Raw genomic sequence first — 23038 nt, forward strand, 5'->3', positions numbered from 1 at the left:
ACTGGCCTCTCTTTCCCCTGACCTGTGACTTCCCAGATCTAGACATTCCTCTTTGATCCTCCCTTCCACCAGACCTGTGTCTCACATTAAAATGTAATCTTCTCCAGGGCGAAGGCTGCCTCATTTACGTATTGGTATCCCCAGGCCCAGCCCAGTGCTTGGCACAGGGTAAGCACTTAATAAATGCTTATTGATCGATGATTCCAGTAATACAGCACTTTGGCCAAAGTGCTTTATGATTTCAGCATGCGAACTCTGGAAACTTTCTAAGCAGCAGCAACAAGAGGAGCTCGTTTTCTGCTGTAGAATCGTTGCAACTCAAACCACGGGCAACAATTGTAGCACCCCTGTTGCAGTAATTGACTTGTTTAATTAACTGTGTACTTCTAAATGGGCAGGATACTTAACGGAGCCCCGCTCTTAGGTAACATTTTGCTTTCCTAATTCTTTCAAGTGCTAGAGCCCGGGAAGCATCTATGAATTCTATTTGGCGCGAAAGAGGAGGGTCACTCTTTGGGAAAGCGTAGGTATCAAAAAGAGGTTAATAGAAAACGGAAGCCATGGAAAGCTCGCTATCACTCAATTATATTGGGGAGGATGATAGGTGGCTCCATAGCTCAGTGGTTAGAGCACTGGTCTTGTAAACCAGGGGTCGCGAGTTCGATCCTCGCTGGGGCCTTTCCTTTAATTGCATTTTCCCCCCCCCCCCCTCTCAAAATATATTTTACAGGCTCCAGAGAGACGCGATTTCTATAAGCGTTGCTTACAGCGGCTCCAGAAGCCGCGATGCTCAGGCAGGGCCCCGGAAGCGAAGGAGGAGCAGCTCGGGAAAAGGAGGCGACGCACTCGGCCTCGGGACGCCGGGGGCGGCGGGCACCTCCGGGGGCGGGACGAGGCGGGACGTCCGGGGTCCTAATTAAGCGCACTGCACTAAGCGAAAGGCAGCGGAGGTGGCCTTGCGCGGGACACCAGTTCCTAGGTCTGCAAGGAGAGGCGGAGCCCCGTCCCAGCTCTTAGGTTCGGGCGGAGCCGCGGATGCCTGCAGCTCCTCCGTGCGGCCGGCAGGGGGCGCCAGAGGCGTGGGGGCTTGGCCTCCGCTCTCCCTGTCCAGAGAGTGCCACGTGGCACCCGAGAGCGGACAAGGGCTTCCAGAGGGGCGGGGCGGGGATAAGGTACAAGGTCCCGGCCTCAACCAGAGGTCGAGAACACGCGAGGAGGCGTGGCCTCTGCGCAGCCTCCGCTTGGCCCGGGCTGGCCCCGCCCCCCTTCTCCCGGCCCCGCCCCCCCTTCTCCCACCCCCGCGAGTGCAGGTTTCGCTAGTTAAATCCGCAAGCGTTGATAAAGCGCCTACAGTGTGCTAACCGCTGGGGAGCTTACGAGCAGCGGAGTGAGACTGCATACAAACGGCTGCTCCGAGCTAACAAGATAGTTTGTTGTTCAGTCATTTCAGTTGTGTCCAACTCTTCTTGACCCCATTTGGAGTTTTCTTGGCAAAGATACTGGAGTGGTTGCCATTTCCTTCTCCAGCTCATTTTACAGATGAGGAAACTGAGGCAAACAGGGTTAAGTGACTTCCCCAAGGTCACACAGCCAATGAGTGGGACCAAATTTTAGCAGGAGACTTAAGGCATGGAGCCCTGTGCACTGCACCCCCAGCTGCCCTAGGTGGAGACAGGCTGAACAGGGATGTCTCAGGACTGGATGCTGGAGGGGGATGGGAAAGACTTCTTGTACAAGGTTGCTAACTTCCTAAATGCTTCAGCATATGCTAATGAGAAGGAACGTAACTATATATTATAGTCACAATAGGCTAGTTCGGTGGTTAGAGCACCAGTCTCCTAAACCAGAGATCATAAAACTATAACACTGAGGGGCTCTAAAGGTCATGAGGTTCAACCCCTTCATTTTGCAAATGAGGAGACAAGCTGACAGTTTAATTGACTTGTCAATAATTGATTTGTTAGATAATAAGCTCCTTGAGGGCAGGGACTGTCTTTTACCTCTATTTGTATCCTCAGCACATAGTAGGGACTCAAATATTGATTGTCCTAAGGAACACAAATGGCAGATCTATGTGCCTGGCATATCTTAGGAACTTAATAAATGTTTATTGATGGATTGTCCTGAAGAACACAGGGGGTAGATCTGGAATTCTGGCTCAGCTCTCTCACTGTGCACAACTACACAACTCTTTTCTTCTTTGTTTTATTCTTTTTCTTTAGACTAGTAAACTAGGCGAGGAACTCAGTAAATCCCTATTTAATTGAGTGAACACCAGCAGTGGAGCAGCCCCAAATCCTTCTATCCAGCGTTGCTTTAAGCTGGCTTGTATTTCATCTCCTGAATGCCAAGTCAGTCTCAAAGTTGGAAGGGACCTCAGAAGCCATGCAGTCCAACCCATACATGAACAAGAATCCCCTTGTTAACAAATAGCCATCTAGCTTTTGTGTCTCTGCCCTTGCTGACCAATAAGTCTACAGGACAAAGAAAGGGACCTTTTAAAACAAAACAAGAAGACTTAGGGGAGCTAATGGCAGAGTGGAGTGAACAGAACCCACAGCAATTTATAAAATATCCAAAAAAAAAAAAAAGTAAACAGGGGACATGTAAAGAAAAACTAAGAAATATATAAGAACTCTGATCAATGCAATAACCAATCATATTTCTGAAGGCCCTGCTGGCAGTGAAGTGATGTACTCAAAGTGCAGAATGAGACATATTTCAGCCTTGGCCAATGTAGAGATTTGTTTGGCATGACTATACAAACAAGGGTTTTATATTTTCTTTCAGTCTGAGGTGGAGTGTAGCAACAGGATAACCAAAATGGGAAAAAAAAGTAAGAAAAGACAGTTATTGAAACTTTTTAAAATGCATAAAAGACAACAGAAGGAAAGTCAATGGGAAAGAAACAGGACAGCTTTTAAACCATGTTGAATTTGTTGTATATTTGGAGGAAAAAGCAGGCTATATAACATTCAGATTCCCCACTGCATGTGTAATCCTCTTTTTTTATTCTGCTTTGTATATGGAAATGTTCATCTTGTTTGATGTTAAGTTCTTAATGAAAAAATAATTTTTTAAAAAAGGAACATAGAACTAGGAACCAAATCTGAAAGCCAAGAACCTCTTGGCTTTTAAATGACCTTTAAACTAATTCCCATCTATTTGCCCATTTGTCCACGAGATATCTACCCATTGCTTACCTACCAGGATTGTTATAAAAATGAAATCAGCTCTAAAGCGGCATTCCTTAAACTAATTTGGACATGAAACTAACTCTGGACCTGAAATAAAGTGGGAGACTTATAAATGTTGTTCTAATTCTAAAAATGAAAGAGCAGGTTCTGGGAAATTTCTCTAATAGAGGACATTGAGGCATTTTCATACTCCCAAGTTTAATATATACATAATTTAATGGAATGGGGGGAGGGAGAACAGTACTAACAAGTAATTTTCTCATGAAACCTCTGTTCATGTCACATAAAAAACTAGAGTTCCACAGACCATAGTTTGAGAAAGCTTGCTCTCAAGGGCCATACTCAGAATGCCTCAGAGAAATGGGCCTATTAATATATATCTACCACTTGGCATCGTTTTAGGAAAACTAGGAATGGCATCCTGCAAGGGAAAGAAATAAACCAGTATCTAAAACATTTTCTGATCTTCAGATGCCAAAACACAAGAATTAGTATCCAGGTTATATTTTCTTCAACTAATAACTGTGCTTATTTTTCTGCACCCACAATAGGTGTTTAATAAGTGTCTTGTCAAATTAAGACACCTTAACCATATCAGCTGCCATCAATTCCCTTCTCCCCCAAAGCCTTCTGTCCAGGAAGAAAAGGCACAGGCATCTAAGTATTTTTTAACATAATGTACTTTTTCAAACCTGCATTTGTTTTGACTCCCCCAGAGCTGAAGGATTTCTTTCAAACAGAACGGATATCCTCAATGAATAGCTGGCACCAGCTGCCTTTGCTTTCATCGTCCAGGAAAAAAAAAAAGATACTCTACCCAGAAAGTATCATTCCACTTCTATCCAGCCAGTTTCCAATCCAACTGTTTAAGGACAATCCTTCAGCTCCTTTCTCTAGATCCATCACCCAGCGTATGGAGAAAGTGAAGCATGATGTTCCTAATGCCCTGGTTTTTATTGAGTCCATTCCTTTATTTTCGAGAAATTGAAGTTAATTCCCAGTTTATATACCTGTATCCAGAGTGATCTTGACTGGATTGTCCTTTATACTCTCTATTTATGAGGCCCCTTTTCCCCAAAGAGTTCAGAACACAAGCATTTGAAGAGTGAAAATATGGGGAAATGAAGGCACGGTGTCCATTCCTCTAATCCAGGGATTTTTTCCATTTTACCATATTGTCAGGCACAAGATTCCTAGCAGTGTGACAGAACCCAAATTTCTACAACTGAATGTAAAATAAGAACCCTAAGGAACAAATAGCTAGGAGGATGTGGGCAAGGAATTTTAGATTTCAGCTAACCATTGAAGAGAAAAGTCCAGAAGATCTGTCAGTTTGAGGAAATGCTGCTTTATTCACCAATTCAATTCAACAAGCATTTATTAAGCACCTAGTTATGTCCCAGGCACTGTGCTAGATACTAGGGATAGGGAGGCAAAAACTAAACAAATCCTATCCTCAAGGAACTCACGTTACCTTGATGTTTGCCTGGACATTTTGATTCAATCAATTCAAAAAGCATTTATTGCATACCCTTTATGTGCTAAATATATAAAGACAAAAATGAAATAGCCCCTGCCCTTGAGGGGTTTATATTAGTTTGAGGTTGTCATGGTAGTTTTTAAACAAAACCAGTATTGCCAAATGGGGTTCTAGAAAAGCATTACTGTCCTTGTGTGCTAGTAGTGAAATTACCACCATTGGACTCATTGATGGATAAGGACACTCGCATGAAAAGGAAAACAACATTGGTTTCAGTGTCAGTCCCAACTCTCCAATAATTATTCAATTAAGCTGGGACTGGAGCTGGGCCTGGGCCTGGGGCTGGGGCTGGGGCTGAATCAGAGCCTCTGAGATGAGATCCCTTCCCCTTCAGGCATTCTCCTCTGCTGGCCATCAGGACAAAAAAAGGCAGAGGGAAGACTCCTACCAACCCTGCCTCGATGTTGGCTGACCTTGTTTCTTGTGCTGCTGGCTCTTAAGGCCCTAATTCTCTTCTCCTGACGTCTCATGGACAGTCTTCTGGCTTTTGCCTGGCGCTTGCCAAATGCTCGAGGAGTCTTCTTCCTGGGCCTGGGCCTGGGCTTGGCAGGCAATTTCTGGGTGCCTTTAGGAGAAGCTGGCTTCTTAGAGGAGGCTTTCCGAGAAGAGCCCCTGCTTCGAGTACTGGAAGCTGATGCTGCTTTGGCCAATTTTCTAGCAGCTTTCTCTGACTGTTCTTTTAGCAGCTCCAGGACAGTCTCTGGAAGACAATAATTTGCACAACAAAATATGTAAGTAGTGGAAAACTGAAATTACTCAAAACTCTGATTTTAGTAAAGCCCCACCACCTATGAAAGTCACAAGTGTTTTCCATCCTCTACATATTAGGTCAGTTATCCCAAATCCTTGAACAGGGAGCATCCTACTAGCTACTGGGATGTTCACCTATTGGCAGAGATGATTCTGGGAAGTTTCTCTTATTTCTCTCAGTACCAAAAATATTTTTAAAATTTTTGTAAATAATTTATTTTTATATTTTATCATTGTAAAAAAGTACTATAAATAATAAGACAAAAAGACAAAAAAATTAATTATTGTAGATGCTTAATAAATCACCATTCGATGAATGAATGAAGGTAGGATTCCCACCCATTTACCCAACAGGCATTCATTAAGTGCCATTAGGTGCCCAGCACTCTGCTAGGCACTAGAGATACAAAACCAAAAATGAAACTCCCTGCCTTCAAGGAGCTTATAGTCAACAGATAGTACTTATAGAAGAAAAGGTTAACAGCAAAAACATAGACACTTCTAGATGTAACAGAGGCACAAATTAAAGGGTTACAAATAACATATTCTAACCAACAAATCACCAGTGTCCTTTCTGAAAGAACATTGACAAATAGCATAGAAAAATCAATAGAGTGCTGATTTTGGAGTTGGGTTCAAATTCTAGCACTGACAGGAAGTAACCAAGTGACCATGGGCAAATCACTGAAGTTCTCTGGGCCTCAATTTTCTCATCTGTAAAATAGAGAGAATTATATTGACATCATCTACTTGAGAAATCATTATGAGGCTCAAATGAGATAATGTAAGTAAGGCATTTTGAAAACTTTAAAGAGTTGCATAGGTCAGTTATTATTATTTAAAAGAGGGAACTGCAATAGGGACCAGACTAGAGAGCAAGCCCCAGGAGGATCACTTAAAGGAATGGGAATATTTAGCCTTGGGCTTAGACTTGGGGGAGATGGGATAGCTGACTTCAGGATGCAAAAGGGCTGTTACATAAAAGACAGATTGGATTGTTCTATTGCTTTGCCTGGCCCTTGAGAAGTGGAAGGTACCAGAAGGCAGATTTTGTCTCATCCTGAGGAAAAACAGCTTCCTAACATTTAGAGCTGCCCAGAAGTGACGGGCAGCATTGTCTTGACTGTTCAGTGAGTTCAAAGGACCACGTACCCTCTGATATAGAGCTGGAAGGAAACTTATAAGCCAATCAAGTCTTATTCCTTCCTTTTACAAATGAGGAAACTGAGTCACAGATAGGTCAAATGACTTGCCCAGAGTTGCACAACTAGCAAAATGTCTGAGGCAGGATTTGAACGCATATCTTCCTAACCCCAAATCCAATAAATACCCTTATGCTACACCATGCTGAGTTCCCATGGGGGTGGGAGTGGGAGCCGAGGACCCATCCAGAGAAGCCTAGATGACTACCTGTCAAAAATGCTATAGTTAAGATTCATGCTTTGGATTCATGCTCAATGATTTTATGATTCCATGGGGGAAACATAGCCCCTGAAATAGAAGCCAGGGCAGCTCCTGGGGAACAACAGCAGAGGGGTTTTCTGACCCCCTCAGGGGCCCAAACTATGAAACTCAAAGATGAACTCACTGGCAAGTGGCCTGAAGGGGATCAGCTTGCTGTTGGTTTTCACAGGTGCTGGTTTATATTTGCATTTGCCTGGGGGTGCTCGCCTGGAAAACAAAGAGGGAAAGGCTGAGTACATGGAACTGGAAAAGGGGAATTGGAGAGCTGGGCTACCTGTAGCCCTGGTGGTTTCCTATTGCTTCCTAGGTCTAGGATAAAATATAAAACCCTCTGCTGAGCTTTTAAAGCCTTACACAACCTAGTCCTAGCCTCCATTTCCAGCCTTCCTGGACATTACTCTCCCTATGATGCAGCCAAACTGACCTTCTCTCTGTTCTTCACCCATGACACCACAACTGCCACATCTGTACCAATGCATTGGCCACCTCCCAAAATCTGGAACACACTTCCTCCTTACGTCCTACCCATCAAGTCCCTCTCTTTAAGATGCAGTGTCTTCGGCAGGAAATCTTTCCAGATGCCTTCCTGGTGCCTCCCCTCCCAAACTCCCTTGACTTTAACTACTTTGTATTGATAATCATTTAATATCATCTTTGTAACTTCAGTAAAGGCCAGAGCCTGAACTAATGATCAACTAGAAGAAGAGCCTGGACCTCAGCTTCTATGTTCTCTGAGTAAACTCAGAGAATGCCTCTTCCTATGTCAACAAGGCCAGATTGGGCTGACTTAAGAGCATTCTTTTCTCTATTAGCCATTAAGGATGAGACCCTTAACCCGAGAAACTATCTTGAATAATGTGACTTTTTCTTATCCTAATATTTTATAGGCATATACTATGTTAACGGTAAATTAAACACAGAGATCCTAGGTTGCAATTTCTATTGATACTTTGTCAACTCTCTTATCTTATTGTATTTACAACCTATTCAATTAAGAAAAGTGCTTTTCTTATAAATATACATGGGGATCATAAAATTGAGTAACACAGGCATGCTGAGTTGGGACTAAAAAAATGTATTTAAACTCTCTCATTTCTTTGTTCAGGCAGTCAGACTCTGTCTGGCTCCATACATGTATGTATCCGCTAGCTTTAAGGGAATAAACAATATGAATTTACATATTACCTACTTCTGTTTGCCTCCTTTAACCAAACTTTCAGGTCAACAGTATGTATTCACTTTATATGTATACAATGTATACACTTGTCTCTTCCTATTAGAAAGTGAGCTCATTGTCAGTAGAGGTGGTTTCATTCTTTGAACTTGACACTTAGAAGACTCTCAGTAAATGCTTGTCGATTAAGTCAACTCTGAATTACCCAGGTTAATGGGGAGAACCATGAGGGAAAGACTGTAATTACTGAAAATATAAAATAGTCCTAGGCTCTACTGGTGTTTATGTATAGCCTTCAAACAGTTGCTGTGAGGACCAAAGCCCATGATTTAGAGCTGGAATCGACCTTAAAGGCCATCTAACCCAAACCCCTCACTTTACAGATGAGGAAACTAAGGCTGAGAGTTGTTAAGTGATTTGCAACAGGTCACATAGCAGAGTATGGACCCAGACTTCCCTGACTCCAAGTCCAATATTTTACAGCTTATACCCTGCTGCCTCTCTGAATAACTCCTTCAATAGGATTTAAACATTTTTAATTAATAAGCCATGCTAAGACATGGGTTCAAATCTCACCTCCGACATCTGCTAGTTTTGTGATCCTAAACAAGTCATTTAATATCTCTGAAGTTTAATTTCCTTATCTAAAAATCAGAATAAGACTTTTACCTACTTCCCAGATTGTTGTGAGACTCAAGTGAAAAATACATATGTAAAATACTTCGCTAACTTTAAAGTATTATTTAAATGTACATTATTAATATTATAATTGGTCCCAAGCCACTGGATAGAACTCAGAAAAGGAGTTTAAAAGATTGGGGTTCCTCTCATGGGATGTCACTGGGTAGAGGGGGGAGGGAGGGTCAGGAGCTTTACCCATAATAATTATCAGCTTCACCCCTATGCAAAAAAAAATTTAACTTCTTTCCCCCTCCCCTCAGGATAGAATTGTCAAGGTTCTGGCCTTTAAGTTAGCTCACCAGCTCCCCTCCCTCCACCAAAATTTAAAAAAAAAAATTTAATATAAGTTCTTTATGGGGATTGTTTCATTCTTCCTATTATGTATCCCCATCATTTAGTACTGTGACTAGCACATAGTAGGAACTTAATAAATATTTACCGATGACTGATTAATTTATCTTCTAATGGGGAAGGACAGTAATCTGGATGTAGGAAAGGACCACTCCATCCTTTGTGACTAAGGCTATTCTAAGAGCCTTTATTAATGAACCAGGAAGAATGGGCAAATGGTCTACATAAATAACCCACAAAAAAATAAGAATCTCTCTAGCACTTGGCAAAGAGCCTTACATCTGTTTTTTGAGTTACATCTTGTAGCAACTCTTGGAATAGCTTTGTAAATTAATCCCAATGAATGTTTATAGATCACAGAGGGTAACGAGCATAGAAAATAAGGGTATTCATCAACGCTACCCAGTTAGTGAGACAGGATTAGGGTTCCCAGTCCAGGGCAGTCCAGTTTCCTGACCTTTAAATCATTCATAGGTCTGGGGGCTAGGAAGAAGAAGAATCCTTTCTATACTTCTTTGAGATCCCCCAGGGTAAGAGTAGAGATTCAGACATAAGGGGTGAGATGGAGACCAGAAGCCCAGGAATGATAGAAAAAAAGTAAATCGAATGGGTGGGATACCTTGTAATCCCAGAGGACCCACAAGATCTCCCCAAATGTAGCCTTTGAGATGCTGCCTTCTCTTATACCACCTAGCTGGGGGCACTAAACCCTGAGGATCTCTTCCAAGAACTTTTTGGAAAAAAATAAACCAAACTGCTTATTTGTTGGGAGTATAAAGTTTATAAAAATAAAAAAATTAATAGAGAAATAAGCCAAGAACCTCAACTTGCCAAAAGGAAGGTTAGATGAGGACTGCCCCCTCTCCCTCCTTCTCCAGCCTTCCACAACTGGAAGGGTGAGTGAAGCTTGAGTGGTACTGGTCCATCTGCCACAAACAGTACCAGCCCTCCTCATTTCCTCAAGTGAAGAAGTAAGCACTTCTCTATCATTCTGTATGGAACTAGATGGAATGCTAGTATAACCAAGAGATAACTATCAAGCCTTTCTGTTTTTCTGTTGAGGGTGCAGATAGGAGAGGAAGAACTTGAGGAGGAAAGTCCTAGAAGCTTGTCAAAGGTCAAGGGTTCCAGAACCTAAACCAGTCAGTCCCATCTCTAGGGCTGCCAAATTCCCCAGTTTCCAAAGTGTGTTGGGAAGCAAAATGGGCTCTTAGCACTCTGTTCAACTAAGTGCCCTTGGAGAGTTTGGCCTTTGTTTCCTTGATTAGATTTGGGTGTCCTTGGTGCCTCCTTGCCTCAGGGGAGGGCTTAGTTTAGACATGAGTTTGAGTGACATGTCTGGGACAGCAGAGGCTTTTAGACCACGTGGATTTAAGTCGCCTCTTTATGACAATTCTAGGTCACGTGGGTGAGTCGCGTGTGTGACTCACCCCTGACCCTGAAAAAGATATAAAGCCAGGGGCTGGCCTTCTCTTCTTTGGAGCTCTTTCCCACAGCAGTGGTGGCGTGAGTGACTCTGGGCCAGCCCTTGTTCTGAGCTCCTGGGCTAAACCTAGATGTTGGTAACTATGAATCTGTGTTGGGTCTGTCTGTTGATATTTGTAATTTGTTTGTAATTTGCTCTGAAGTTCAGGGTGCTGGCTTTTCCCCCTGAACTAAGTGAATGATATTTGTATGCTGAATTAAAGTAAGCTTGTCAACCCCTTCACCTTGCTTTCCTTAGTTAAGCAGATCAAAAGAACCTGTGCTTTTGCAGTGTGCTGGTAGTGTTCTTGTTGTTGGGCTTTCACCCCCACAACAGCTGCTAGCTGGATTGTTGAAACACAAAGTTCCTAGAGAAGCACTGTTCTAGATTTGAATTTGCTCAACTCTCAGTTCCATTTAATGCAGATATTCAAATATGAATCTGTACAAATTTTGGCATCATAGATTTAAAGTTTGAAGGGAACTCAGAGACCATCTGGTGAAATCCCTCATTTCACAGATGAGGAAATTGAAGCCAAGATAGGTTATGTGACTTGCCCAAAGTCACACAAATAGTACTAGATTGGATTTGAACCCAGACCCTCAGACTCCAAAACCACTGCTTTTTGTCTCTTGCCAATGGAGTACGCAAGTAGGAAATGTGTAGGAAATGTACAAAACCTGTGTGTGGTGAGTTTGGAAAACCTCTCCAGAAATAGTAGCCTTAGAGGCCAAAGAAATATAGCCTTCAGTGCTGTATAAATAAAAACAGACTCTCAGTTTGAGTCCATCTTAAAAGGAGGCTTCCACTATCCTACACCTAAATATTAGGATGAGATTAACTAGAGGCCTCCAACCCCACCAAGATGGTCTGTTGAAACTAACTACAGAGAACACCCTTTGACCTGATCTTGGATGACACCAAAGTTACTCCAAAATCAAGATGCTCAGGAGATCCCAACCTCTCCAAATCACCCAACACCCTGTCCCTTTTATTCAGCCTCCCAAATAAGGAAAGGGGCTGAGCAGCCTCACCAAATAGACTTCTTCTGCTGCCTGCCCTAAGGCTATGAAAACCCTATGTGTGAGTGTGTGTGTGTGTGTGTGTGTGTGTGTGTGTGTGTGTGTGTTTCTAACCTAACCTAGCAAGCTGCCCATCCTCGGATACTAATTAAACTTTTTATCTTCTAGCCTAGCCTCTAGATCCATTGACCTCCAGTAGAAAGGCCCTGCGTGGGAGGAATCACTCTCTGGGAACATCTTGGGATCTCTGGGCAGAGGAAATCCCCCAAGAGAAATAAGAAGAGTTCTTACCTTGAAGGGTCAACAAATTTGTAGATGGATCCATGTGGTGCATAGGCACTTGGATAAGAGGTGGCCAGAAAATACAGCTCTCCTAAACAACCAAAAAAACAGGCAAGACCGCAGGATTTTAGTTTTATCGGAACGAAATCACCCAAGACATGAAGCACATATAAGAGGTCCAGTCTGCAAACACCGAAACTAAAACTAAGTTTCTCGCTTATCACGAGTCTCAAGATTGAGGCAGAATCACCGTCAGTAGTTGAGAAAACAAGGACCTTTTAGTCCTTCCTGGAGGCCTTTCCACTCTCAAAAATATTGTATTGGATTTCATCTTACTACAGTTCAATTCAATAAACCTTTAGGCACTACCTATATACGAAAACAAAAACAAAACAGTCCCTGCCCTCGACAGCTAGCATTTGTATGGCACCTAATATGTGCCAAGCACTAGCGTTCACCAATATTATCTCATTTGATCCTCACAGCAGCCCTGGGAGTCAGGTATTATTATTCGCATTTCACATTTGAGGAAACTGAGGCAAACAGGGGTTAAGTGACTTGCCTGATGTCGCTGTGTTAGGGTCTGAGGCTGTATTTGAACTCTGGTCTTCCTGACTCCAGGCCCAGTACACGATTCACTGCACCACCTACCTGCCGTCAAGGAGCTTGCCTTTCCACTGTGGTAGGAATAGGGGGCCCAAAATGTATATAAATAAGTAAAAGGAAAACTGAGGAGAACAAGAATACACATTAGCAGCTGGAGGTGATAGGGAGGAGACAAAGAAAGTGTCCTGGAGCAATGGTTTCTGAATTGAGCTGGAGGGAAGACAAGCATTCTTAGAGGTGGGGATGCAGAGAGTGCCTTGGACAACTGGTTCTGCCAATGAAGAGAGGCAGGAGTCCAGGCCAGTCCAGGCCAGTGACTCAGTTTGTCCGGAACATAGAGATCTTGAAAGCATGTGATATGAAATAATAGTAATAAATAGCATTTATACGGCGCTTTTAGGTTTGCACAAACTCATTTGATCCTCCCAACAAACCTAGGAGGCAAGTGTTCTTATTATCCTCATTTTGCAAATGAGAAAAGTGAGGCTTGTAAAAGTTAAGGCACTTGCTCAGGGTCACGTAGCTAGTAAGTGTCTGAAACAGGATTTGAACCCAGGTGTCCCTGACTCTGAATTCCCCCTGCTCTATCTACTATGCTACCTAATTTGACCCATGTGCTGTCTAGCTTACCCCAGTAAGGCTGGAAAGGTAGAACTAGCAGTGTAACTTATAACATGGCTCCGTGTGTGTGTGTGTGTGTGTGTGTGTGTACATACAATTAGAATCAAATAAATTAAGAGTTGGAAGGAACCTCAGAGGCCATCTAGGCCAACCTGTTCCTGAATCAATAATCCCTTGTGTATCCCAAGAAGTAGTCATCTGGCCTCTGCCTGTGAAGAAAAAGCCATATGAGCTCTCCAAGGAAACCATTCTACTTTTGAAAAGCTCAAATAATAAAGAAGTTTCCCCCAATATCAAGATTCTCTCTCTCTCTCTATCCACTACTCCAAGCTGCCTCTCTTACAAAAATATAAATATGTATTTATATCATATTTATTATATTGTAGTAATATAACATATCTATTTATTATATATTATTTATATTGCATTTAATATATTAATATATTAAATAAATACAAATCTATTATTTATTATAGATGTAAGTATGTTAAATATATTTTAAAATATATTTGTATAATGCATATTTACATTAATTTATATATCACACATATTTCTATATTATATTTATAAATAACATAAATTAAAATGTCCACAGACTAGTAAAGCTTGGGAAATGTTATGTTTTAAATAACTGTGATGATGTGGATGTAGGTAAAAGTACTTTCCCTGAATTTCTACTCCCACCCCCACTGCCAACTCCCAAACACACATATATTGAGTTAAACCTGATCTTGTCAGTCCTGTCTGGAATGTGAACCATGGTGCTAGCAGAGTTATGCCAGGGAGGCAAGAGACAATACTTGCTACATGTGATGGGCTGGTTTATTATCTTGTGGGAAGTTCCAAATTTAAGAAATTCTCCACTGAGAACAAGTTTTCATCAGAAATTCCCTAGGTACATCCTGGCTTGGTAAACAAGCCTAGGGAGTCCTCTCCACCAAACCCCAGCCAAAGATGTTTTTCTTTGCCTATGTTCTGTCTGCAAAGATAGCTTGTTTTTCTTCTAAGACTCATCTGCAGGCACAACCAAAGCCAGAGTACTGGCTTAAGCAATTGAGCTATGGAACAGACTGCAACCCACAGATGCCCTAAGCAGACAGACTGTCCTTGTCTTTGGGGTGCTCTGGGAGAAACTCACCACCACAGCCTGTGGCGTTTTTAGAATAGATCATCTGCCTGCAGTGATTGATCATCAGGTTGCCAACCTGTGGTCCCTCTTATTTTTCATATGTTTGAGTTTCTGTTTGGAACTCAATGGCTTTTTTCCTTTCAAAATGTTTTGTTTTCCAAAATAACCTAATGCTACAAAATGTTCATCTGAAACTTTCAGCTTTGAAAATTGGCTGGGTAGTTTGCTGGAGCACTTCAAAGAGTGCTAACATTTTTGTTACATCAATCAACCAATAAACCTTTTTAAGAGTCTGCCATGTGCTAGATTCCGAGGTTATAAAGACAAAATTGACAGCTATCCCATTGCTCCAAATGTAAGGAAACTGAAGAGTTTAGGAAGTCCCCACCATGTCACCAGTGGAGTGCCTAAAGCAAAATGCAGTGGAGAAGAGGAAGAGCAAAGAGAGGAGAGAGCAAATGGAGGCTCCCAATAGCAGAGGGAGTTAGGGCTTGGGGAAAGGCAGAATCTGATGTGAGGGCTCACTGAGAAAGGCCATTAAGTAAATGAACACATGGAGTTCTCTATCTCTGGTGCTGTGGCAGCCTGAGAGCTCTGATGAGAGCCGAGGTTACCTGCTTCATCTTCGGCAAAGGAAATAATGAACTTGTTGAAGGTGCTGATCAATCCTGGGAAGGCACAGGTCTTAGTGTTGCCAATGCAGATGTCTTGTTTTTTCCATGTATTTGTTCTCTCATCTTCCTGCAAAGCCATAAGTCGACTAGATGAAAAGCAAAACCTTATATTTTAGGGATCCATATGTCCACTGTGCAGGATTCTTTTCGTATGAAAAGCACAGAGAGCCTATCTAGTGTAACCTATGAATGAATGAGAATTCCTTCTATAATATTCCAAATAAGTGGTCATTCTGTCTCTACTTTAGAATATCCAAGGAGGAGGAATCCACCTTCTGAAGCAAGCCATGCCCATTCTGGATGGCTCTACTTGTTAGAAGTTTTTTTCTTATATCCAATTTAAATCTGTCTTTTTGCAATTTCAACCAATCAACAAACACATTAATAATCCACTATGTGGCAGACACTATACTGGGTATTAGGAATACTAATAAATAAATAGATAAATAAAACTGTCCTTGAATTAAAAAAGTTTACATTCTAATGGGGGACACAACATGTGAATACATAAATATGTCCAAACACATACAAGTTAATTTTAAGGAGGAGCTAGCAGCCAGACGGATCAGGAAAGACCTCAAGTCGGAAGGGACATGTAGTCTGAGCCATCAGCAAGCTAGGGATTTGAAGAAATGGATATGAGGAGGGAGTACTTGCCAGGCATGGGGGGCAGCCTGTGTAAAAACACAGATAGGAAATAAGGTGTCATATAAAGCACATCATGAAGTCCAGTTTGGTAGGAACAAAGAGTGTGCAAAGGATAATAATGTATAATAGGTCAGGAAAGGTAGGTTGGAAGCAGACTGAGAAAGGTTTAAATGCTGATCAGTTTGAACTTAATCACAGAGTCCATAAGGAGCCACAGTCGTTGGCAAGGGAGTGATATGATAAATCTGTGAATGAAGAATAACACTTTGGCAGCTGTGAGGAGGATGGAGTGGAAACAAGGCAGGGAGACCAATTAGAACAGTGCTTCCACAGTGCAGGAGAGGGGTGGTAAAAGCCTGGCCTAGGGTAGTGACTGTAATGGAGAATGGGATAGACACAAGAGATGTGGAGATAGAATATAGAAGAGTTGTCAGCTACTGGATATATGGGGTGAAGAAGGATAAGGAATCAAAGATGACTCAGGTTATAAAGCAAGGTGATTGGAAGGATGATGATTCCGTCAACAAAAACAGGAAGTTCAGAAGTGAGGTTGAGTTTGGTGGGAAAGATAATGAGTTCTGTTTAGGACACATTGAATTTTTGATGCTTCTGGGTCATCTCACTCAAAATACTCAGTTAAGGCAGTGAGTGATACAGGACAAGAGCTCAGGGATAGAGAGAAAGTGGATACATAGATGTGGGAGTCATCTGTGTAGAAATGATCATTGTATCCATGGCAGCTGACGAGGTCACTGAGTGTACAGTGAGAAGGGGAAAGAGGACCCAGAATAAAGCTGTGGGTACACTCACAGTTAAGTGTGTAAGTCCACCTACCGCCCCCTTATTTTGTCCTTTGGGGAACAAGAACAAGTCTAATCCTTCTCTATATGCAACTTTGTCAGGTACTTGAAGACAGCTATCATGTCCCCATTAAGCTTCTTTTTTTTAGGGAGAATATCCCCAATTCCTTTTTCTGATCTTCATGAGAAATAATATCGAGACCTTTCATTATCCTGGTTGTTCTTTTTGTATGTCCTACAAATGTCATTCCTGAACTGTGGGCACCCAGAATTCAAGACAATATGCCAGATGTGGTCTGATCAAGACATAGTACAACTACTCTTAATGTCTTAACAAAACCTAAGATCTCATTAGCTTTTTTGGCTGGGATATCATATTACTATTGCCTCATATTGAGCATGTAGTCCACTAATACCCCCAAAACTTTTTCAGATAAACATCTATCTAGCTTTACGTCCCTTGTGTTGTATTTGTATAACCGACTCTTTTGTGCACATATGTCAAACTTTACATTTATCCCTGTTAAGCTTTATTTTATTATCACTTCCTGGTCATCTCCTCATCATGCTGCCTATACTCTGGCCATTGTCCTCTCTCTTCCCCCACTGCCTCAACCGTGGACTCTATCTCTAGTTTCTTAAGCTCTACTAAAGAAGCTTTCACCTATCTTGCCTGGAATCAGAGTTTCTCAACACTTTCCAGCCCTCACCATACCAGGCTACCATACATTTCTCACACACACTTTTCAGCTCCCCTTTATAAGTTGTCTTCTGTATCTCTAGGGCTTAGCAGAGTATGTAGCACATAAGCACTTCACTGATGTTCTTTCTTTTCCTTCCTTCTTTCCTATCTATCTGTTAGTCTATCTATCTATGTATCTATTTATCATCTATCTATCATAGCTATTTTCAAGTATTTTAAGGACTGTCACTCCTTGGAAAAGGGTTTAGCCTTATTCAGCTTGGCCCCAAAGGGTAGAAATAGGAGTAGTGGGTGGAAGTTAAAGAGAGTTTAACTTAGCTTCCATAAAAGTAAAAATTTCTGAACACTCAGAGTTGTCCCAAAGTGGAAGGGTTGCTTCTGAAGGTACCAGGCTCCTTCTTTCACTTGAGGTCTTTGAGCAGAGAGGCTGGATAACCACAAACTGGTTGTTGTACAGAGGATTCTCCTTTGGATACCATTTGGACTAGACGGCTCCTGGTGCCAACTGCCAATTGTAGAATCATGGCACCTCTTCTCTTTTAGACTCTACTCATGATTCCAATTTTGCTAAATTGAAACTTTGAAGTTTTGGATTCAGATTACAATTTAATACAAAAAGAGCTGAGTGAGAGCAAATGCAAAGGAGCTATAAAAACAAATAGAAAAAACAACAAATGATTTATGAAACAATTTTTATTGGAGCTTCTCATAGCTAGCAGCCAGGCAGCTTCCTAATGGAAATTAGAGCTGCCTCTCCTAGGGACCTGGCTTCAAAGCAAGGAACCAAGTTCTTCTTTAATGATCTACTTTTGGGGACAGACTGCTGAAAGAATGGGAGCCAGGCCTGAGTGGGATGAAAGTGAAAAATAGATTTAAGAGCAACTCACGCTGTTGGGTGAGAAACTCCCTCCAGCCACAACCTTGGACTCTGCCAATAGGTTCCCTGGCTCTGAGAAGTTAGCTGCCACCTTATTTTGCCCAGATCCAGGCCACCCCACCGTCTCCCTGCTACCATCTCCCCATCATACTGCTGCAAGTTTTCACCTTATATATTCCTATTAACGTGGAAGCTCCTTGAGGGGAGGGACTATCTTACTTGCTTATTTATATATGTATCCCCAGGGTTCAGTACAGTGTCTGGCACATAGTAAGTGCTTCATAAATATTCTATCTATTTTTCTAATTCAGCCCAATGTTCTAACCTGTTGAGATAATTTTGAATACTAACCCTCCTCCTCTTCCCCCACATACCTCCTTCTCAACAAATAATTTATTATGCATTGCCTGTGTAATTGTAATAGTGTAAATGGCTGTGTTATAGTGCATTGGCACTATGCTAAGCACTACAGGTATTAAGACAAAACAACAAAAAAATTCCTGCCCTCAAGCAGCTTATATTTCACTTGGGGAGGAGGAGGGTGTTCTGGGAATAGGACATGTACATAAAGAGAAAATACAAAATAATTCAAGGACGTAGGGAACATTAATATCTAGGGAGGTCAGGAAGGACTTCTCATAGTGATACCATCAGCTCCTGTGGCTTCACCTGTCATTTCCATGCAGATGATTCCCAGATCTTCTGTACATATCTAGCTCTCATCTCTCACTAGAATTCAGTCCCGTATTTCCAACTACTTGCTGGACCTCTCCACCTGGCTGTCTCATCAGCATCTCAAACTCAATGTGGCTAAAAAGGAACTCCTTAAATCTACCTCTTCTCCTAATTTCCCTATATCTATTAAAGGCACTGCCATCTTTTTGGTCACGTATATCTGAAACCCAGAGGTCATATATTTGACTCTTCACTCTCTGAACTGCCCCCCCCCCCACAAGCCTTATGGATTCCACCTCCTCAACATCTCTCATATCCAGCCTCCTTCTCTTTACCCACACCACAAACACTCTAGTTTTGACATTCATCACCTCTTGTCTGGACTATTTCAATAGCTTCCTAATTGATCTCCCTACATGCCATCTCTCTCCTCTCCAATTCACTTTCCACCCAGCTGCCAAATTGATATTCACAAGCAGGTGTGAACATATTACTCCTCTGCTTCGGAATCATCAGTGGCTTCCCAACTCCCATCAATTACTCAATCATTCAATGACTATCTTGTATGCATTAATATGCAACAGATATGTAAGTGATCATTACTCACTTATAAAGTAACACTTACATAGCCTGTTGTATGATGTGCTATATAAATGCCAAGCTATTAGTATAACTTCAGCAGGGCTCACAAAGAAAGCTTTTGGTCCCTCACTGCAAAGGTGTTGGCAAAAGCTCTTTGATAGACCACCTCCCAATATCCCTGGAAGTAGTTCAGTCAGTCAATCAATCAGCATTTATTTAGCACCTGCTATGGGCCAGGCACTGGGGAAATTAAATACTAAGGGGAGGTTCTTGTATCTTGGCTCCAGGACTCCTCACTTAGCTTCTCTAGGCCTCAGTTTTCTGAGTTTTAAAGTGAGAAAGATGATTTAGATAAGGGATTCTTCACCTGGGATCCATGAACTTAAAAAAAATCTATTTAGATAAGTGCATCTTAGTAAAATTAGTTTCCTGTGTAATTTTACCTTATGCATTTTTAAACATGATTCTGAGAAAGGGTCCATCTGAAGGGGTCCATGACATACAGAGAAAAAGGATAAGAGCCCTGAGCTATGATCTTAGGATAATAAATTCGGAGTTAGAAGGGATTTCAGAGGTCATCTAATCCAATGCCCTCATTTTACAGAAGAACTGGGGCCCAGAGAGGTTAAATAACTTGCCTGCTGTACTATTCTGACTGTGAATTCCAGTGTTCTCTGGGTTTAAGGTCAAATCCCTCCAAGGTTAAAGAAGAAGAGAAGGAAGATAGCTGTGGAAAGGGAAAGTGTGGGGATGGAGTGCTGCTAAAACTGCCCATCTAAAAACTGGTTTATGGAATTGGAAGAGGAAACATGGTGGATCATGGGATCACAAACTGAGAGCTAGAGGAGACCTCAGAGGTCATTTGGTCCAACTCTTTAACTTTATAGAAAAAGAAACTGGGGCCCAGGGAGGTTAAAAGACTTGCCCAAGATGACTCAGGAAGTAAGAATCCTTACCCGCTCATAAAGTCCCCAAAGATGTAGAGGCCATTTAGATTTGGGGATTCGCACCCCCGGTAGACGTATCCTCCAGTGACTGACTTTCCCACCAAATGGCCATAAGCATAAATTGGCGGGATGTCATCTATCAAGAAACAAAAGGAGAAATAAATACTGTTTGTCAGCTACAAGAATTGACAGGTGAGGTAGAAGAAACTGACATATGGTGGGGGGGAGGGAGGAGGAAGCAGCTTTGAAAGTGTTTTTTTCAAACTACTGCAATACAGGAATCAGGCATGGAGGGGTTAGAGATTAGCAAATCCTTCTAGTGATAGGCATACAGAGTTATAATGGTGACCCTGGAAAAACTTCAAAATACAGAAAGGCATAGTAACTAGCATATCGAAAGAATTAGAAATGCATATTTTTAGCAAGGGATTGTCACAGTCTGTGTCAAGAGAACCCAAGAAAGGAGAAAGAGCCTATTAACGACCAAATGAGACTGATCCAGTAAAATGTGATTTACTTCTGGGTGCTTGGTGAAAGAAGGGATCCAGGCAAGGGGCTGGTTTTTCTGGTCAGGGCAATGAAGCATTTCATGGCCTTCTCTGTTTCTAGCACCCACAAACAAAGTAGAAGGATAAACGAAGAACACCCAGCAAGGCAGAGAGCATTGAATTCAGAAATGCTTTTGTTTCAAGTTTTGTCTTCTCTCTCTCTCTCTCTCTCTCTCTCTCTCTCTCTCTCTCTCTCTCTCTCACACACACACATATATACACACACATACATACACACACACACACACACACACACGACCTGTGATTTCATCATAGAACATGACGTGAGGACACACAAGCAGTATGTTATGTGTTTCCATGTTAGAACTTGAATTCAGATCTGTCCAACTCCAAGGCTCTCTCTGACCCTCATTTTACCACAGTTTCTCATTCCCAACCTGTATCCTCCCAAACTTCAAGTTTTCTTGCTTACCTAAAGAAGCATTATGACAGAGTTTAATGTCATAACATTCAAAGCCTTCCTTGGCTCTCCAGCCATAGTTGCCTCCTTTGATAATGAGGTCCACCTCTTCAAATCTGTTCTGACCCACGTCACCACAGAATATCCGGCCTCGGCCCTTCTGGGTGATGGGGTCACCTCGGTCGACTGCACAGCGCCACATGTTCCTGACCCCGTATGCATAGATAGCGGGGTGAGCCCCAGGCTCAGAGACAAAGGGGTTATCTGGAGGGATCCCATAACGCTTCTTAGCAGAGCCTCTCTGGTTGACATCTATCCTCAGCACTTTTCCCAGCAGTGAACTTCTGGAGAAAAAAAAAAGCAAGGGAGAAGGTGGAGAGGGAGTAGAGTTAGCAATGAATGAGAGAATAAAATAACAAGACTGACTACAAATTCTGGGATGAGGCAAATGCCGCAGAACAGACCTGGGGCAAGCCATGCAGCTGGGAGAAAGGGTGGGGAGAGGCTTCAGACTCTGGAGCATAAAGCCCTTTCAAAGGGAGAAGAGAAAGAGAGACTCAGAACTGAGGAGGGGTTAGGTGGGAGGTGGAACACTGGACACCCGGGGCACCAAGAGGCTCCTGCTAGGGAAGCTATTACTGAGGGAAGGAGTAGAGCCAGATAGCACTAGGAAGGAGTTCTGGGAGTTGGGGGAAGGGGAGGGAGAAAGAAGGATGCCGCCTAATAGCTTCTGTTTTAACTAATTCTTGTTTCTAACAAGTGCTTAGCTTATTGTTTGTGCCTATTTAAGGAGGACAAATGCTGTCGGAACCTTATATATTTTGGCACCCAGGGGCAAAGTACAGGTTCCCTTATCCTAGTTACTGTTTTTGCTTTGCCTGCCTAAGATACGTTTTGTGGCAGGCAGTCGTATGGTACGATAGGATTGTTTGAAATGGCTTGCTAGGGGCATGCATTCTGTTTTCTGTCACATTTCAATCCATGCAAGGTGTTAGGATTGTACATGCTGAAGTTTAAGGAATCATTTCTTAAATATTTGTTAAGTACCTACCATGTGTAAGATACTGAAATACTGTGATGAGGATGCAAAGACAAAAATGAAACTATTTCACTCTGTTACCAGGTAAGAAGATGATATTCTGCATAATTTTTTTGATCCTGTTTGCAATTAATCAATTTTGTCTTCTAACTGCCTAAGTCATGGTTCTTTGTCTCTAAACTTAGTGCAGAAATTCAGCTGACCTATAATGAGTTAAGTTTAGAAATCTAGTTCTCCTTTATCATGTTACTATTTTTGCCTCAAGGAAATCTGCTATCCTTGGGGGAATGCAGGTGGATACCAAGGAGTCTGGTCCAGTATCTTTATACCACCAAGCTATCTTTCAAGGATATCTGTTTGCCATCCAAAGAAGTGTGGCCCACTATCTCTAACCTTGTCAGCAGACTCAATGACCTTTTCTTAGTCACAGGAGGGAGGAAGGGGGTTGTTGCTAACCTGTCAGTTATAGTTTCCAACCAGTCACGTTGTCCCCTATGCCTCAACTCTGTAACCATCATGTTGTCCTCACCCTCAACATGTCGCCAACCCTGTAACCAAACATAACTTGTTTCCCGCCTATGAAGTCTTGTTCCTTGTTCTGTACTTCCCCAAAAACTATAAAAGGGGAGCTTTTCTTTTGCTAGGGGTCTTTGGCTTAAACTGAGGTAAGTCATTGACACCTTTATCATCAGATTCATGACCTGTTAATAACTGTTATCTTGCTCAGAAGATACATGCCTCAGTCTACCTTTGTTGAATTTCATTCATGACACATTTGCCCCTAATTTTGCTATGTAACCCTGGGCAAGGTTCCTCCCTTCTCAGCACTTCAGTCTTTTCAT

The 23038-nt window shown here is 42.1% G+C and overlaps 1 protein-coding gene and 1 non-coding gene across 2 annotated transcripts in view; one reads left to right on the top strand and one right to left on the bottom strand.

The window, feature by feature from the left end:
• The first annotated feature begins 606 nt into the window (after window positions 1–606).
• On the top strand, window positions 607–679 carry TRNAT-UGU. The gene has a single exon. It is a non-coding gene; the product is annotated as a tRNA-Thr (tRNA).
• A 3847-nt stretch (window positions 680–4526) lies between these two features.
• The window catches only part of HHIPL2 (HHIP like 2), a 32571-nt gene continuing 14059 nt past the window's right edge, over window positions 4527–23038 (bottom strand). The window contains exons 4-9 of the mRNA XM_036757724.1: window positions 21170–21501; window positions 20198–20324; window positions 14897–15042; window positions 11936–12017; window positions 7076–7158; window positions 4527–5437 (exon numbers count right to left, since the gene is read on the bottom strand). Coding sequence (XP_036613619.1) covers window positions 5037–5437; window positions 7076–7158; window positions 11936–12017; window positions 14897–15042; window positions 20198–20324; window positions 21170–21501 — 1171 coding nt within the window. The 3' untranslated portion in view covers window positions 4527–5036. The remainder of the gene's footprint in view (window positions 5438–7075; window positions 7159–11935; window positions 12018–14896; window positions 15043–20197; window positions 20325–21169; window positions 21502–23038) is intronic.

This window comes from Trichosurus vulpecula, chromosome 4 (genome assembly GCF_011100635.1).
Source record: "Trichosurus vulpecula isolate mTriVul1 chromosome 4, mTriVul1.pri, whole genome shotgun sequence".
In the NCBI taxonomy this organism is placed as follows: Eukaryota; Metazoa; Chordata; class Mammalia; order Diprotodontia; family Phalangeridae; genus Trichosurus; species Trichosurus vulpecula.